The sequence below is a fragment of the Procambarus clarkii genome, chromosome 81, assembly GCF_040958095.1.
Source record: "Procambarus clarkii isolate CNS0578487 chromosome 81, FALCON_Pclarkii_2.0, whole genome shotgun sequence".
Classification (NCBI taxonomy): Eukaryota; Metazoa; Arthropoda; class Malacostraca; order Decapoda; family Cambaridae; genus Procambarus; species Procambarus clarkii.
The window spans coordinates 24896368-24915632 of NC_091230.1; the positions used below are offsets into that span (position 1 = coordinate 24896368).

The window sequence follows — 19265 nt, forward strand, 5'->3', positions numbered from 1 at the left end:
ACCCCCCAGCACTACTCTTCTGGTGGTACCTCACCCACCCTCCAGCACTACTGGTGGTACCTCACCCACCCTCCAGCACTACTGGTGGTACCTCACCCACCCTCCAGCACTACTGGTGGTACCTCACCCACCCCCAGCACTACTGGTGGTACCTCACCCACTCCCAGCACTACTGGTGGTACCTCACCCACCCCCAGCACTACTGGTGGTACCTCACCCACCCCCAGCACTACTGGTGGTACCTCACCCACCCTCCAGCACTACTGGTGGTACCTCTCCCACCCCCAGCACTACTGGTGGTATCTCACCCACCCTCCAGCACTACTGGTGGTATCTCACCCACCCTCCAGCACTACTAGTGGTACCCCACCCACCCTCCAGCACTACTGGTGGTACCTCACCCACCCTCAGCACTACTCTACTGGTGGTACCTCACCCACCTTCCAGCACTACTGGTGGTACCTCACCCACCCCCAGCACTACTGGTCGTATCTCACCCACCCTCCAGCACTACTGGTGGTACCCCACCCACCCTCCAGCACTACTGGTGGTACCTCACCCACCCTCAGCACTACTCTACTGGTGGTACCTCACCCACCTTCCAGCACTACTGGTGGTACCTCACCCACCCTCCAGCACTACTGGTGGTACCTCACCCACCCTCCAGCACTACTGGTGGTACCTCACCCACCCCCCAGCACTACTGGTGGTACCTCACCCACCCTCCAGCACTACTGGTGGTACCTCACCCACCCTCCAGCACTACTGGTGGTACCTCACCCACCCTCCAGCACTACTGGTGGTACCTCACCCACCCCAGCACTACTGGTGGTACCTCACACACCCTCCAGCACTACTGGTGGTACCTCACCCACCCTCCAGCACTACTGGTGGTACCTCACCCACCCTCCAGCACTACTGGTGGTACCTCACCCACCCTCCAGCACTACTGGTGGTACCTCACCCACCCTCAGCACTACTGGTGGTACCTCACCCACCCTCCAGCACTACTGGTGGTACCTCACCCACCCTCCAGCACTACTGGTGGTACCTCACCCACCCTGAGCACTACTGGTGGTACCTCACCCACCCTCCAGCACTACTGGTGGTACCTCACCCACCCTCAGCACTACTGGTGGTACCTCACACACCCTCCAGCACTACTGGTGGTACCTCACCCACCCTCCAGCACTACTGGTGGTACCTCACCCACCCTCCAGCACTACTGGTGGTACCTCACCCACCCTCCAGCACTACTGGTGGTACCTCACCCACCCTCCAGCACTACTGGTGGTACCTCACCCACCCTCCAGCACTACTGGTGGTACCTCACCCACCCTCCAGCACTACTGGTGGTACGCCACCCACCCTCCAGCACTACTGGTGGTACCTCACCCACCCCCAGCACTACTGGTGGTACCTCACCCACCCTCCAGCACTACTGGTGGTACGCCACCCACCCTCCAGCACTACTGGTGGTACCTCACCCACCCTCCAGCACTACTCCCCTGGTGGTACCTCACCCACTGACTATCCATTAATGATGGTCTCAGCTGACCGCTTACAACTGCAGCCAGTTATACCGTCAATCATCCGTCCATGGTCCAGTCCAAGTCTGCCACAAATGCACCACGAGTCTTCAGTCTTCAACTCGCCTATTAAATTAGATCCGAATCATATTCTTACCATGTGTCGTCAGCATTATGACTTTTTTTACAATCTCTGTATTTCACTGCCACGACCATCATGTCACTCGTGTGCTCATTGTGTCACGTGTGGGGTGCACAAATGTTAGTCTTATCCAGAATAAATGCATAAATAATTAAATTCAATCTCATTGTAGTACAGTTGGGTTTGTCCTCTACTCAGATCCTGGCCGGGACAGAAATGGTTGGGAAATTCTTATAATACCTCTGTTCACCTAGTAGTGAATAGGTATCCTGGAGGTAGTTCAGGGTACCTGGAAAATACTGACAAACATTTGCTAGTCTCTTCCCCGGCTTTGTGATTTTTGTCAATTACCACACCAGGTGCCAGATTCACGTAGTAGTTACGCAAGCACTTATGAACCTGTACATCTTTTCTCAACCTTTGGCGGCTTTGTTTACAATTATTAAACAGTTAATAAGCTCCGAAGCATCAGGAGGCTGTTTGTAACTAAAAGGTGATTGAACTTTTTTGTTTGTAAACTGCTTAATAAGTAACCAAAGCCGTCAAAGAATGAGTAAAGATGTACACTTTCGTAAGCACTTGCGTAACCGCTTCGTCAATCTGGCCCCAGGCTAGTTGATCATATTAGCCTCCACGAGGCTCTGGTTCTGGGTTGGCGTCACTTTAAAGGGAAAGGGAGAACAAAACGTCTCCGTGTACAGCATAAACCTTGTGTAGATTGTATATGCGCGCTGAAACAGGCAGTCAAGAGTACAAGTCGCCCGGACACATACAAGAAGCGAGCATGAGAGCCCCTCACTCGCCAACACGATTGTTTGGGAAATTAATAACTTTCCATAAGCGAGGCTTCCTCTTAGTTCTATATTACGATCCTGCCTGTCGACACCTTCACGTCAAGGGACTTTAGATCCTCGGGGGCAACCTCTGTACTTGTTCTATTTTTATCAAACCTTTTATTACATAATTGCCAAGTTAAAATTACTGTATTTAAATGTCCAAATTGTAAAAACTATTCTACAGTCAGTTTGAAATTTTGGAGAGTACAGGGCTAAATATCTACGAATCTAAAACACTTATCTACCAAGAACCATATTTAAATTATTTTAAGCAGAGCCTGATCACGTTAGTCCAAATGGAGAGTTCTTTACGTAATCTAGCACAGGGACGAGACTAGCTACCCATTACCACTGACAAGGCAGTCTAGGAGCTACACGCCAGCATAGCTCTCCTACTGGCTGCCAGAAATATTTGTAGCCTCGCAAGTAGTATCAGGTTCAAGGTCGGCAAGCACAGTGCATGCGGTCTTGTAAACACGAGTCTGAGCTATAGTGTCCCTTGTAAGTAATTATCAAAAGAAGGCACCAAACCGGGAAGGCTATGTAGCACCATCAGTGTCCCGGATAAGTTATTCGGGCATCACTTATTTCCTTTTGGCATTTTAAAGGTTGGGTAAAACGTCATTTTTAGTTTGGCTAAAGTACCGTTCCTACTGTAGAGGGAGCCAGTGGCAAGTTATGCAAGGTTTATTATTTTTTTATTTGTAGCTTTGATACAAGCCTTTCCAAAGTGGAAGAGGGAACAAGAGTACACGTTGCACGCAAACATCAAACCATGTATGAAGACAAATTACTAAAAATTATATATGTAAAACATTAAAACATTAAAGCAATGCTTTATATACAACTAAACAGCAACATGTTTTCTCAAGAACCCTACAAGCGACTGTTCTTTCAGGTCGTCTTTATAGTCTAACTTATTACCTTTATCATAAGAACCACCATCGTGGTGCTCGTCGATCTTGTGCGCAGGTCTTTTCTCGTCATAATTGGTTTGATCAGACTCGTACTTGTAAGAGTCGTAACCAGAATCGGTCTTGTATAGCGACCCTGACGAGTCATATTTGCCATAACCAGTTTCAAAGTCCGATTGGTAAGGGTCATTTGGTTCATAGTCGTCTGCTTCGTAGCGACCGATATTCGGGCGATAACCATACTTGTCACTAGAATATTCTGGTGGTGAGTAGTCATTGTAACCCGTCTGATAACTGTAATCCTTCCTATAGCCATCCGTCTGCTGGTAGTCGTAATCCTTCCTGTAGCCACCCGTCTGCTGGTAGTCGTAATCCTTCCTATAGCCACCCGTCTGCTGGTAGTCGTAATCCTTCCTATAGCCACCCGTCTGCTGGTAGTCGTAATCCTTCCTATAGCCACCAGTCTGCTGGTAGTCGTAATCCTTCCTATAGCCACCCGTCTGCTGATACCTATCATCTCTGTACCCAGACGTCTGCTGGTAGCCATCTTCCTTCTTTAGGCCACCCGTCTGCTGGTAGCCACCCGTCTGCTGGTAGCCCTCTTCCTTCTTTAGGCCACCCGTCTGCTGGTAGCCACCTGTCTGCTGGTAGCCATCTTCCTTCTTTAGGCCACCCGTCTGCTGGTAGCCACCTGTCTGCTGGTAGCCATCTTCCTTCTTTAGGCCACCTGTCTGCTGGTAGCCACCCGTCTGCTGGTAGCCACCCGTCTGCTGGTAGCCACCCGTCTGCTGGTAGCCACCCGTCTGCTGGTAGCCACCCGTCTGCTGGTAGCCCTCTTCCTTCTTTAGGCCACCTGTCTGCTGGTAGCCACCCGTCTGCTGGTAGCCCTCTTCCTTCTTTAGGCCACCCGTCTGCTGGTAGCCACCTGTCTGCTGGTAGCCATCTTCCTTCTTTAGGCCACCCGTCTGCTGGTAGCCACCTGTCTGCTGGTAGCCATCTTCCTTCTTTAGGCCACCTGTCTGCTGGTAGCCACCCGTCTGCTGGTAGCCACCCGTCTGCTGGTAGCCCTCTTCCTTCTTTAGGCCACCTGTCTGCTGGTAGCCACCCGTCTGCTGGTAGCCATCTTCCTTCTTTAGGCCACCTGTCTGCTGGTAGCCACCCGTCTGCTGGTAGCCCTCTTCCTTCTTTAGGCCACCCGTCTGCTGGTAGCCACCTTCCTTTAGACCAGACGTCTGCTGGTAGCCACCCGTCTGCTGGTAGCCCTCTTCCTTCTTTAGGCCACCCGTCTGCTGGTAGCCACCCGTCTGCTGGTAGCCCTCTTCCTTCTTTAGGCCACCTGTCTGCTGGTAGCCACCCGTCTGCTGGTAGCCACCCGTCTGCTGGTAGCCATCTTCCTTCTTTAGGCCACCCGTCTGCTGGTAGCCCTCTTCCTTCTTTAGGCCACCTGTCTGCTGGTAGCCACCCGTCTGCTGGTAGCCCTCTTCCTTCTTCAGGCCAGACGCCTGCTGGTAGCCACCAGTCTGCTGGTAGCCCTCTTCCTTCTTCAGGCCAGACGTCTGCTGGTAGCCACCCGTCTGCTGGTAGCCATCTTCCTTCTTTAGGCCACCCGTCTGCTGGTAGCCACCTGTCTGCTGGTAGCCATCTTCCTTCTTTAGGCCACCCGTCTGCTGGTAGCCACCCGTCTGCTGGTAGCCCTCTTCCTTCTTTATACCAGACGTCTGCTGGTAGCCACCCGTCTGCTGGTAGCCACCTGTCTGCTGGTAGCCCTCTTCCTTCTTTATACCAGACGTCTGCTGGTAGCCACCTGTCTGCTGGTAGCCACCTGTCTGCTGGTAGCCACCCGTCTGCTGGTAGCCTCCCGTCTGCTGGTAGCCACCCGTCTGCTGGTAGCCACCCGTCTGCTGGTAGCCACCCGTCTGCTGGTAGCCCTCTTCCTTTTTCAGACCCGACGCTTGTTGGTAGCCACCCGTCTGCTGGTAGCCCTCTTCCTTAAGACCAGAGGTCTGCTGGTAGCTTGTCTGAACATAAGGGACAGCGGGGCTACCGGGCACTTTTCCGTCGTCAGACAGTTCGTACTCTTTCACTACACCAGTCAGGAAAGGATCGACGTAAGCTGCATATCCACCTGTTGCAGCAGCTTGTCCAGCGCTCTGCTGCGCCCCTGTATATGAGGTGGTGGCCGGAGGCGGGACTACAGCAGCTACGTAAGATGATCCTGGCGTCGTGGCTGTCCCAACTATGGACAAAATAAACTGTAGATAATAGTTTACGTCCACGAACGCAGTTGGCACCCCATGGCCGCAGTCAATACTCCAAGAGACCAAACCTGGAAATTATTTAAATGTTAAAATGGTTAACTAAATTATGGAGGGAAAACAAAAATATTTGGGCACAATGTCATCCCGACACGCTTCAACCAACTCGAACGTAGCACCAACCGTTTAATACGGTGTAATAGATTTGTTGTGATACGTTATGGTTTTTCTTTTTACAACAAGGGAGAAAAATTACTTTCAGAACCGTTACCAAAAATTATCACGTGTTATTGACAAGGTTATCAGGTGTACAACTAGACTAACTTTTTGGGCATTTGGGGGGGGGTCATTTCACGACTGAGTGACAATGGTTTTTATTTGGGGGGGTACCCCCCCCCCATACTAGCCTAAGGTTGCCAAACACCCCCCCCCCCCTTTTAATATTTATTCAGGGATGGGTAAAGTTTGAAATAAGTGACCGTTCCTTCGTCACCCTGAGCGTAGCCTCACCCTGAAGTACAAACTCTCCAGTAGAGGTCCGACACACGAGGCCGCTCCCGCCGTCACCCTGTAGAGCAACAAGGACACGTCAACGTCTCTATACTGTGACAATTATAAAGTTATGTCCACGTTTTGCTTGCTAAAGTGACTGTAGGAAACTTTACTCACATGACAAGTATGAGTCTGCAGGATGCCCTTGCAGCAGAGAAATCCAGGGAGTAGCTTGAAAAAGGCACCAAGGCTTTTGATATTCCTAAACAGCCGCTGGCACGTAGCTTGTTCCACGAGTACAAATCTTGACCGTTTCAGAACTGGGCTGAAGCTTTTGTATCTTTCAGTGCCACCCTGTTAAATAGACACGTCATTTACCGGAAGCTTACGCATCACACAGTTCAAAGTCAGGTGATAACTCTGCTGTGTAACAATACGACTGAATTAAGCTAAATGTCTAGCAAAAAGCACTTTAAAGTATAACCATGAGATTTAATGGCTGTTATCAACAAGCCTCGTGCTTTAATTACCACACGAGGCGAGTACTAAACTGTCAGATTTAAACCTACACCGTTTACCTGGTCTTAAAGATTCCTTACATTTCGAGTAGCTAAGATTCCATTTTTTTTTTTTTTTTTTTTTTACGGGCGTCTGAACGAACATGCCATTCAGCTTTATATATTTTTAAGTAGACCGATAAACTATCTAGAAACCATCTTTGTCAATTATTCAGTTATTGAATCTAGAGTTTGCCTATTTTTATTATTTACTTATTGGCCACGTGAGAAGGAGTGATCAATTTCAATCCTCCATACAATTACAAGTAATCATAAAGTTTCAAGAGGTTGTCTAAGGGACAACCTCAAAGTCTGTCAAAGGTCACCAACCTTTGACAGACTAGAACATTTCGAGAGAGTGTCCTACTGATGTACATCTTACATTTCCTAGATTGATCCTTTGAACCACCCATGTTCTCACTGCCCATCTCGGACCAGGCTTAGTCGGTGCTGTAGTCGGCTTATTACAGTCACCAGTATCCAACTGCACACGCTAATTTTTCCCCACCTTAAATATGTATTACAATAGTGAAGAATAGTAGCTCAGAGAAATTTGTAGAAGATTCAAAGAATTATCTTGGGGGCGTCTTGTCCAAATAATGTGGAGACTTAACCCCTTCATCCCCCCCCCCCTACACTGGGCCGTCTCCACCTTTCCGATTAATCTAATCAGGCATATTATGAATTACTGCTGGAGTCAAGGTATAAAATTTCAATACTTTCCAATAGCAAGCGATTTAAATATACTTCGGGAAATGAAAAGGGTGGGGGGGGGGGGGGGAGAGTAAACACAAGAGGCTTTGGTAGCAAAACTTTTCTAAAATCTTAAATGTTAAAGTAAATAATTTTCAAACTGTCCCAAGAAACTTCACTACACTAAGTATTTTGGCAGGTAGTATGAAACAATTTAAAGTATCTAGAGACTGATGGATGCCTACTACTGGTATTATCGAGTAGCCTCGCTAACGTTTGTCGTCTTTTTAGATTTAGCTACTCTGAACGAAGTGTCCATGTAGCACGGGTTATGGTGAGCCCGTAAACCTCGCTAACATGCCTACGATGTTTTGTAGAAGCCATTTTGGCGCCTCACCTCGTCAGGCTGAACGAAGCCCCAGGCTGGAACGTAACATTCTTGGTTGTCAAGGTACGTGGCGGCCGCCGTCGGCAGGCAGGCCTTCACCACGTTGGGCAGGTGCAGCACCGGGTACTCTAGCTCCACCACGGCGATGTCTGCATTCAAGTTCTGCCGCCTGTAGTCTGGGAAGGAACCGCTCTTTTCAAGACAAGCAAGCGATATATAATTTACGAATTAACAAGTTACAGTCAAGATTTGTTAGTGAACAAATGTAATAGGATAGTGCCAGCATTTTTAGGCAATCACACCGACTGAACTTACCTGGATGGCAAGTTATCTTCAGGATTGTTACGTCGTAGGAAGGCAAGCTCTCAGTGTCCGCAGAGAGATCATAGTCGCCAACACGGACGATCAGGTCGCGAGGAGTTAGCTGCCAAGCGTTAAACCATTAGGGAACCTACTTTAACCATTAATCTACAAGTTCCAGCTCAAGATTTACAAGACACCATAGCAAAGTGTGGCCCAAGTAAAGTTTTTTTTTTTTAATAAAGCTTAAAAAAAGTGCACGCGTAGTTCGACTGGAATAATGTCAGTAGCTGGCTTTAGCGACCGGCTGACCAAGAGGAATATTCCCCGCTACCCATAGTAACGGTTATCAATCTAAAGGATTTGTCACATACTGGTGTACTATTAGAAAGTACCAGTAGTATCGACACGTTAATGACTACTGCAAATTTGAGGAATTAAAAGTTACATGCATAGAATATCTTTCCATATTTGCAAAGAAAAACTCATGGATGTGTTCAGACACTAGTGCAGAGACTAGCCTACATTTTGAAGTCTACTTCGTAAAACTAAGCGCTTCACTATAGTAATAAAATATGCACAATTGGGTGGTAAACTTACGTGTTGGACGCAGTGAGCAACTGTGATTACATGTCTTTCAGCTATAACTGCTCCTGCACACAGATATTCCAACTTTGTCGTCAAGATGGCAACCTAGAAAACCAATTTAGACCAGTGTCGATTGTCGTGTTACACTACATTAAATTAAACTAGACATTCATGTTCAGAAGCGAATTACAAAAGGCTGCTTTACAGCAAGTTCATAACCAAATCTTTTTCCACAATAAGACATTACTCACGTGCCACGGGTATTGGCCCTCCTTGGCAAGGGTGACATCGCTGTCCAAGGCTCTCCCATCATACACAGGGGATAGGGGCTTCCCGCACCCCTTTTCTACCTGTAGACGCATACAGTCACTTATGTCTCGACAGGAGTTAAATAGTCAGTTTGAGTCTTCCACGTTAATACAGACTAGGTATTAAGTTCTTACAAAACGAGCCACGACTTACAGGATACGGCGAGGGAATGGCAGCGCGGAGAGAGATGTTAAGAGAACCGCTTCCTGGGATCCGTGATGGGTTGAGGTTCGTTGTTGGGGTCACCTTGTACCCTGAAGCTGAAAGAATATTAAAGCAATGTATTCTATGTTTTGAGTAAACGCCAGTGATAGTTACATCAAATTAAAATTTAAGCATGCAGAAAACAAGTTGATTTGTTCTAACTATTGCTATCATTTGTTTCAAAATTTAGCATGTAAAAACTGGTAACTTTTCAATTGCCACTTTGGTATTTCAACATTCTAGTAGATTAAATTAGTAAAATGTCATTCCTAGTACAGTTTTGTTTTAAGGGCGACCGCCTTCACATTTGTAATATTTGAAGAATTATACAATTGAGCATGTATAAATTCCAGCCCATCCAACTGAAATGATAGTACTGTCAGTAACCATTTGGTCTGAAGTACCAGTATGTAGTGACTGTCTACTAAAATAAATAGTTGGCCAATTGGAACACTTAACCCCAACTATTATAAAACCCAACTTCTAGCACTTAGGCCTAATAGTGCATATGCATTATTAGGCACATGTATTTAAGTTTCCAATTTGACATTTTAGCGGCAAGAAATAAAGAGGGGAGAAAACATTACACATTGTAGTTAGTTTTACGAGATTAGAATTTACCAAAATACTACTTCGACACTTCTTCCCCGGACTGTACGCAGGGTAAGGCCAGCTTATTATATTCAAAGATCCCAGTCGTATCTAGTCAGGAGTTCATTATTTTAATTCTATGCCGAATTAGTAAAAATGCACAAAAATCTCTTACCATTAGACGATGCAGCAGCGTGACCAACAGCAGCATTTTCCGCTTCAACTGTTGAAGTATTAAGTTTTTTTTTTTTTTTTTTTTTTATTTTTACATGCAAGCATGCGTATAATGTACAAGAAAAACAGAACAAATACAACATAGAACAAAAGTACAAAGCACACATATGTACAAGGACAAAGGAACAAATCAATAGAAGACCAGCCAGAAGGGCTGACCACAAAACAAAAATGCAGATACAAACAATACACAATTAGTAACACAGTGTAATACAAACATAAGGGAAAACCCCAGGACAAAACGCACACAAAACAAGTCTGCTAACACCTCAAATACATACAGAGAGGCGAGAAACATACAAGAATAAGGACAATAACAATAAAGAAAACAGATCCGCCATAACAAACGGAAGGCAAAACATAACAAAGAGTACACGCCAACAGCCTGAAGGGCACACAATATGACAAACAAGTGCACACGACATCCATAACCGAACACACTAACGCATAGGAACCGCACACCCCCCCCACGAGCCATACAAAAAAAACCCACAAAACAAACCGGAGCACGCAGGAACCGGGAAACAATACCCACCCACCCACTCACATACACACCCCACAACCAGGCAACACAAAATACATAGAAATCACTTGCGAGGAACATCGGAAGAAACGTACTTCTCCGGGAACAGCTCACAAGGATATTTCGACTTGTAAGCTTCCCAGACGAGACCTTCAAGGTCGGTAGGGTTTTTGATCCCCCGCGCTCGAGCGGGTATCATAAACTCAGGAACATCTATATCTGGCGGCATCGGCCAATGCCTAAGGTCACTGACGCAAGTCGCATAACGAGGCTGGGGAGCGCCAACCACGCCCTTCGAGGAAGCAGACGACACCGGAGAAGCGGACGAGGGTCGCCGAGCCTGCCACGCCTTCGCCATCGGAGCAGGTGTCGGACGCTGAGACGACAGCACTTCCACGGATACCGCAGGAGACACGGAAGGGACTGCAGGAAACTGAAGAGGCGGCAAGACCGTTGCCGAGGAAACGGGTAACGAGGAAGGGGCCACAGAACATCCAGAGCGAGCATCCTTTCTCAACATCACCACCAGGCCACCCCGCTCACCACCAACTACAGCAGGGGGAACCACCGCCCACGAAGAACCGGAGCCATCCGACGCAGGCAACGCACCTGAAGCAGGACCCTCGGACACCGGACCAGAAGTGGAGGCTGAAACGCTGGCACCTGCATCCTCAGGCAAGTGTACCTCCGCCACCACCGTAGTGTGCACCACATCCGGAGCCACCCCACCGTCAACGGAAGGACGACACTCGTCGAATTCGCCAACATCAGCCCACACAGAAGAACGCCGGGAACGCTTAGGCTCGGGCCGCACATCATCAGACCCGGAGGCAGACTCAGCGACCCGCGCAGCACCAACCGAGCGAACCGACGCACGCCGCAGCACGGCAGCCTCCTCAACCACACGGGGCACCAGGCCAGGCACAGGAGGGAATTCCGGATCCACCTCATCTCCCAGCACAGCCGGGACAGACGGCGAGGGTGCAGGGACCGGGACAGACACAGCAGAGGAAGAACTGGAAGACGAGGGGTCTGAGCAAACGGCAGGCGGAAGAGGCACAGGGACACCAGCTGGAGCACTAGGCGAGGACCCAACCTCTGGAAGAGATGCGGCAACAACAGGGGGCGCAACAGGCGGAGCAACAGCTGCTACAGAGGGCACCTCCTCAGCCGAAGAGACGTCCATACCCACCGAATCATCCCCCACAGGAAGGGGCGGAAAATCCTCCTCACTGAAGAGGTTCACTGGTGCAACAGGAGGCGCAGAACAGTCAGCAGCCTGATGGCCCAATAGACCACAACGATAACACGTCCGCGGCTGACGGGCGTAAAACACCCGAACGTTGTACCCCATAAGGCGCACAGAGGACGGAATATCCGCCCGGAGTCTCATGCCCAGGGTGCGAATGTTAGACCTCACACCCTTAAGAGGACTAGAAGACACCACGTTCACTCTCACACTAACAACTGCGCCAAACCGCCCGAAATACCGCCGTAGCAGAGCCTCTGGAAACTCCAAGGGAGCCCCATGCACACTGATGTAAGTAAGTGCACCACTTCTATCCGAGAGGGTGACAGTGCCCGCACCATCCGGCAGGGGCAGTGTCCGCCCCTCGTATCGCCGGAGAAAATCGCGATACGCCGCCTCCTCTGCAAACTTCACAATGGCCCTACGGGCCGTTACCAACTCGACCCCATAAATCGCAAACACAGGGACAGAGAGCAGTTCACAAGCCAGGGCAATCTCCGGGTAACCAGCCCGCACAGAGAACTCTAGTCCCACAGACTGAGCCCGGACGACTGGGGGTAGAGGGACCCCCATCGTAACGCCACGTCAGCACAGGCGAGCAGACACACACCCGCCCCCAACCGGCCGAAACGGGCAAACACCAAACTGCTGGAGCGCCGATTCAACACGTCTGCCCCGCACCGAAGCTAGGGCCAGACCTTTGAAGTATTAAGTGGTAAACCAGTGGCAGCAATTAACCAAGGTTTTGTTATAGGAAGTAATTTTAAGTAATGCATTGTTACAGAAAGGTAAAATTTAGTCAAAAAAATTTATTCTTAGAACCAATTCTGGCCATTAACTAGTATTTATTGTACAATTTTTTTCTTTTGCGAAGGACTTTCTGCCCATCTTCGCTGTAGAGTTCCCTCGTCCTGTGATTCTTTACCCCATGTTGCATCTAGATTAATTCTTGGGAAAGGGAATATTCTAGTCCCTGCAATCTTATAAATTATACCTCTAAACTAGATTTTTTTACTGCAGCGTCGTCTAGTTATATCTAGGGAATTCAGTTTTGTCTAGGTTTTCTAGTCTAGCTGGCACACCTGTGTTGGGATTAGGATAAATTACAGAGCACAGCTGGTAGCACCCGAATAGTCTACGTGTCTACAACAGGTTTACTCTGGGATCAGCTGCCACTTATTAAATAGGAACCAAAACATAGGAAGTCTTGCATCAATTTAAGAGGTTAAATACTACATTACGTATTAGGCAAAATCGAAGTACTATAATTCGGTGCAGTTAGGTTAGTGTTTAACTTTATACAGGAATTTTTTTTATAAATGTGCGATTATCCGACTTTACCGACGTCCGAATATTGCGTCAGCAAAGTATGAATGGGGAATGCCCACATTATCTACCATTTTGTCATTAAGAGGGTAGGCCGATTCGTTAGCGTCACGTAGGAAAGATCTGGTTCGTAGTTAATGAGTAAAGCAGTCTAACAGTCACAGTGGTTACAACTATTTAAACGAGTTTCAGTGAAGCAGGAAAGACCGATAGATCCGATAACCAACCTCTTAATTTGGGGGAACGAGGTTACGTACGAACAGCCAAAAATTACCATTAATAATTTCCAAATAGACTAGGGGGAGAAAAATCAAATTTTATGACATCTTTTGACAAATTAACAGAAGACTTACCAGTAATTGCTTCTCTTCGTTTTCTAGTCGAGTTGACGGCCAGAAGATACTGGTCTGCTAATTCTTTGGCATGTTGTTCTGCATTGGAAATATTGTAACAATTAATGCATGTAGTAATTGGCTTTTAAAAACTATATTTAAAGTTTCTCAAACATAAACCAATTTGACCAAGAGTAGTCAAAGACCAAGAGTTTAGAATTTTAGGAAAAGTGAAATCTTACTCTCATAGTAGTCCGGTATGCGAGAGTTGATCAGATGTGAATGGTTTATATCCATGCGAGCGTCTGAAGAGTCTTGGGACATCCTGTACTGGAAGACATCGGCTCCCCCTGGCTGGGAGCCCTGCTTCTCCCGGAAGTTTATGTTAATGTTCACTCCTGTAAAATCCCAGTAAGAATGATTTAAACTTAAGTGTTAAGGTAACGGGCGCTATTAAAAGGAATTTACGAGCTAGGCTTTGAAGAAAATTTAGGACAGTTTAGTGCAAGTCTACTAGTCTGCAGGTAATTTTAAGACGTGCCTCAATGCATAATTACCAGATAAGCTAAAATTAAATACCATCAGATTTGGACAACAGATTACTTAATTACAAAGATTTCCCATAACTTTCAGAGGGTTCAAAAGTACAATGTAAAGAACTACGAAATGGGGACGCTTATGAAACATTCTAATCAAAGTGTTAGACAAATTACAGCCTGTGGTAACGTTCCAAATATAAAAGTGTGTGCTTCACAGTATATAGAAGTCACTTTCCTGCCAGAGAAGGTTACTAGAAGCACAACTTTCTAGGAAAGCGGGCCTTCCAGCAACTTTCCAAACTTATTACTGAAGATGAAATGTTAGTGTATTGTTATAATATGTAAAGTCAAAAGATTGAGGCATAATCTTCCTGGCTAGTTCTGGAAGTAGATGAAGCAACAAGTGGGCTGCATTTTATTTTGTAGACTAAATTGGTTCATTGACAGTTTTTGGAATTTTGAAGCTTGGGCATCATTAATGTTTTACGGCATGCTAGTTACTAGACTTTTTTTATTTTGCAGTGGAGTGTTAACACTTTACATAGATCCAAATAAACCTCCGATATTCATAAAAGTTTTAAAATTAACCAAGTATAGCCAGATATTTAACTACCATATCTTAATATCTCAAGTCGCCGCTATTAAAACGAGCCTATATCGTTACAAAACTTTAAAATAATTTTTTCCACCACAACCCAGTCATCTACAAGTGGCAAGATTATTTAAGACTTGCCGCCACGGTCGTCGGGCGAGCCTTGGCTGCCTTTGTAAGCGTGGAGCGCGTTCACTATTGTGTGTAGTGAACAGCATGACCATGTTCTCGTGTCCCAAGTTCCGCCACATCGGTACTGCAAACAAAGGCCACACATTTTACTATATAATTCAGTTTGCAGTGAATAATGATTTACTAATGCCCGAATTTAAATACAGTATAGGAAGCGGCTAGTAAGTTTACGTTTGTTATGCAAAAAGATTAATTATGAAAATTTTAAGCGTTACCCTGCACAGTAATGTATTATAGAAAAAAACTGGTTAACAGCTACGGGCTCACCATAGCCCGTGCTACTTTGAACTTTGTTCCAGGTAGCGAATCTTTAAAGAACAACCTGACTTGCAGGATATCCTTTTAAGTTTAATTATAATTTAGACAACCAATTATCAATTATACCCGGTGCAGTTAAGATTCTTTAGAAAGCCAAATCATTTTCAGGAAGTTAAATATTGGTTTACATTAATTTAAAGGAAGCCAATTTTATGGGGGGGGGGGAAGAGGTAAACCAAGATTAAGTCTGCAAGCGTGTCGTATTATGGTAAGAATTTCATAATCCTTTAACATTAATAGTTACCTTTCTGTCCAAGACCTTTGAGAATATGGCAGCAGTATAGGTGATGCTGGAGGCGGGGCAGACGGTGGCGGGAGTACACACACTGGAAGGTGGACATATCGGGGGCTCCTGCTGCAGGGGGCGTCTCAAGGGTTGCTGGACGACGTATCCAGGCCACGGTACGATCTCCACCGGGATGCGCAGAGTGGTAGAGTTCTGCACACGGTAAGTTCATACTTTAATCTATTTTAAATATAATGAAACTAAATAGTTTTAGGGGAAAAGGTAGTTAAAGTCTGAAACCAAGACAAACTTTCTATACTTTCAGAAGCTAAATCATAGCTCTGCCGGGACAACCACCAACAGGTTTAAATTTCAAAGTATTTATCGGCAATGAAGAGGAAACTATCCTAATTCCAGTTATTATAGTGTATTAATATGCCTCTTCCCCGCCCCCCCCCTTGTATTTGGCATTATAAAAAAACCTAAGGTGCAGCCAGTGTCATTTCACGTTTTTGTATGCGTCGAGGTGCAAATACTTTTACAGTCTATTCTTTGCAAAGTTGCTTCAAACTACAAAATCTGATCTGCCACTGAAGAGCAAACAAAGGCCATGCCAGGCCATGCCAGGCCATGCATCAGCCCCCCCCCCCCCGGTTTATAGATTTAAAAAACTTAACGTTTCGCCTGATTACATTCGAACACTTTCAGAACAGGAGCATCCCTGACGAATTTTATCAGAACCACAAAGCTGTAAATCTCACCCGCGCATGAGAAAATTTTTGAATTTACAGCATTCAAAATTTTAATGCTTGCGTCTTTGGGGTCTACCGGTGGATGGAATGGATTATCTGAGGACGGGTTGCACTAAAAAAATTTTTTTTACATAAATTTATATATTTTCAAGTTTTTAACGGTTCACCTTCCCGTGAAGGTTTAAGGTTTACTTAGGAAGTAGATATTCAAAACATGACACTTCAACCAACCAGCTGTTTAGTATAACCCATTAAGAATCTTTACTACTTTCCCCGACTGAAAATAAGTGCATTTTAAGCTTTAAATTTTAGTAAACTTTGAATAGAAAAAAAGGTCTTGGCAATGATGTTTGAGCACATACAAAAACTGAAATTAGGCCTTTACATTTGATACCATACTCGCCTCAAGCATGTAAAACCAGTTTGTGGAGGTGGGCGTGAAGGGCGTGGGCAGCCTAGTGTGGTTCCGGCAGCACACCGTCCCCTCGCTGTCCACCGTCCGCCCACACATGTACTGTGAACATGTTTAGATGCTGTCAATAGCGTGCTTAGTACTTTAGCTTCCATGAAGACTTTGTAGCGATCAGAATATTAATGTTTAATTACTATACACTGCATGTATCTAATAATATCTAATGCCTATTAGAACAGTACTTTGCCCAAAATATTTTTACATTAGTAGGTTACGACCAATGTGACATGTTAAACTACAGTCAATACTACCAATGTCTTAGTCGGAACCTACCAAGACTTGTTTTAGGTCTGCAGTAAAAAGCCATTTCCACATTAACAGTTACCTTTTTCCAAGGAAATCTTTCATCATAGTAAATACTAGTGCGACAACCAGTTTTTAGTTTACCTGATCAACTAGATCAGTTAACAATAGACTCTCCGAAGCTAAGGTCTGGTTGATATAAATGGGAGCCTCTTCGTATTAGTGAAGAGGACTTGTGCCCTTGTCCTCAGACAAAACAGGAGATTGTTCAAGGTTCATGAAGGAATGAGAAGTAGGCAAGATATCAGGACAAGTAATACGAAAAGTAACTGGGTTGAAGAGGCTGATTAACTAAAAAAATAAAACATCTAATGGGCTTCTAGATTAGCTATAAGTAAAAATAAACTAGCCTGATTTTTCTTTGAAGTATACATTAAAAAGTAATTCAGTAGACTTTAAAAAGGATTTCTACCAGAAGTGGGCGAAACCCTATTTCGGATGCAATTTGTTTTATACAAGCCAACTAGGAATAATTTATACTACATGTATGCAAACTAGGAAACTAATTTAGTAGCCTAAAAAATGGAAAAGTAGTAAAGACTACTTTCTATATAATACCAAGATAGATTTTGACCAACTAGTAGGCTGTGATCAGAGTCAAGGACTAGTTTAAGAACGGGCCTTTGTCGATACTACTACAATGGAATGTACACTTCAAATTTGCACAAGATGCTAAACTTTCAGACCACTATCAATGATCAGAATGGTCGAGGCAAATCTCCAAAGGTAACTTTAAATAACAGCATTTTCAGAGCTAATCAGATTATCTCTACACATGTTTGGAAGTTCCTAAAGGCTATAGGAGCCAATTTGATAAACTGGCTAAAAGACTACGTTTTCCCTAGAACTTAAATTTTTTTTTAACTTTAGACCTTCATAGGATTGAGGGACTTTTTTAGCGTCGTGCTTTAAGGATAGGAATCAGTGAGGATCAAACAATTTTCACTTTCCTGGCATAATATTTTAGGCTTTGTATAATAGATCAATGCCCAAGACTCAAGTTTGTACAAGACAAGCACTAGCAAATTTACTAAAATGGAGAGGCTGCGGAATATGAACATTACAATGCAGAAAGTCTTATTTAACAAGTTGCGCAGTCCAAATCTTTAGGAGTAACCGTACCGTCTACCATAATACAGGTTTCGACGGGAGAGAGTGGGGAGGTTAGCGATTGTCTACGAGTGATCTACCGTAGACTAAGCAAGATATTCGAGCTTTTAACCAATGTATAAATGCAAATTATCATTAGCTTTTTGCCATCTTCAGGACAAATTCTCTTCAGCAAATGTTAGTTTGATTTACCTTTAAATGTATTGTTCCAGTTCTTTTACTTATCAGCAAGTGTATTGTGGCGACAAACTTTTAGAGGTTGAGAAGACTAAACACCAAGAGCCTAACCATAACTTTTGTTTCAGGAGAAACATCCTGACGTCGGGACAAAAATAATTTACCAAAAGTTAAATAACGGGTTGCAGAACAGTTTAACTTACTTTTGTATCATCCCGGGTCGCATCTTCTGCGGGCGTGTAGTTGTAGGCGAGGTGGTCAGTGTGGCAGAAGTTTTTGGACACACACCACGTGTTGGGAGGACAGGCATAGTGCTGGGTGGTGTTCACAGGCAACGCTCCAGCACCAACACTCAACAACACGCTCCCCAGCAACAACTGTCAGGTAATTTAATTTTAATTTTACGCATCTCTAACTCCCTCCCCATTTACAATAGAATTGCATCTTCAACGCCCCACCCCCAGGAAATAGAGTGATTATGCCTGCATACAAATTTATTATTTTTCTATTTTAATAGTTATACATTGTTAATCTTTTCTCCATAAATTCTTGATAAAACTTTAGGCCTTCCCAACGATATAGTCTTAGAACAAACCAGGCCAATATTATGCGACACTGAATGTCTTGCTCACAATATGCAATCCCATATTACCCCTTGCGACTGCCCAATAGAAATCCACACAAAGTACATAAAAACAGAGTCTCAAAACTGCTCTCCTATCATACTAACCATGTTCCCTACTGCAGTGTCTGCAGGACGTCCCCAACTAACACCAAACAGCAGCAGCATATCCCTCACTTGGACAGGAGGGGCCGAGCGCCACTGTGGTTGGTACCTTAAGAGCTACTGGTGTTCTAGTCGCTCCTTGAGAACTACTGGTACCCTGGTCGCCGCCACAGCCACCTACTGGACGTTGCTCACACCAGTCAACTACAACACTTGTCTCTTCCCTCTGGTTGCTTGTTCAGTGCTTTCACGCCCCGCCGATCGGTAAGGCTCACTTTACGTATTATATATATTTAATTTTGACATTTAGAGACGAGTCTGGATGGTGGTTGAGTTGTCATATGGAATTTGTTTTATAGGGATATATATATGTCGTGCCTGATAGCCAACACTGT

At 45.4% G+C, this 19265-nt stretch overlaps 2 protein-coding genes across 24 annotated transcripts in view; one reads left to right on the forward strand and one right to left on the reverse strand.

The window, feature by feature from the left end:
- LOC138358007 (uncharacterized) overlaps positions 1–19265 on the forward strand; it is a 149507-nt gene that overhangs the window by 47613 nt on the left and 82629 nt on the right. The window lies entirely within an intron of this gene.
- On the reverse strand, positions 3193–19061 carry LOC123773178 (uncharacterized). 22 transcript variants are annotated; one of them, XM_069315439.1, is made up of 19 exons: positions 18874–19061; positions 18347–18520; positions 16485–16595; positions 15348–15542; positions 14735–14849; positions 13705–13860; positions 13484–13561; positions 9974–10021; positions 9157–9263; positions 8946–9044; positions 8707–8799; positions 8122–8230; positions 7816–7982; positions 6346–6522; positions 6187–6244; positions 5100–5747; positions 4830–4865; positions 4203–4634; positions 3193–4148 (listed from the first exon to the last, which is right to left on the reverse strand). In XM_069315439.1, exons 1-19 carry the CDS (start codon positions 18931–18933, stop codon positions 3355–3357), a joined length of 3657 nt encoding a protein of 1218 aa, XP_069171540.1. In that variant the 5' UTR covers positions 18934–19061; the 3' UTR covers positions 3193–3354. The 22 variants fall into 22 exon arrangements, with proteins under 22 accessions (XP_069171540.1, XP_069171530.1, XP_069171543.1 ...); XM_069315429.1 differs by having other exon boundaries at positions 4203–5076; positions 5167–5747; XM_069315442.1 differs by lacking the exon at positions 4830–4865 and having other exon boundaries at positions 4203–4436.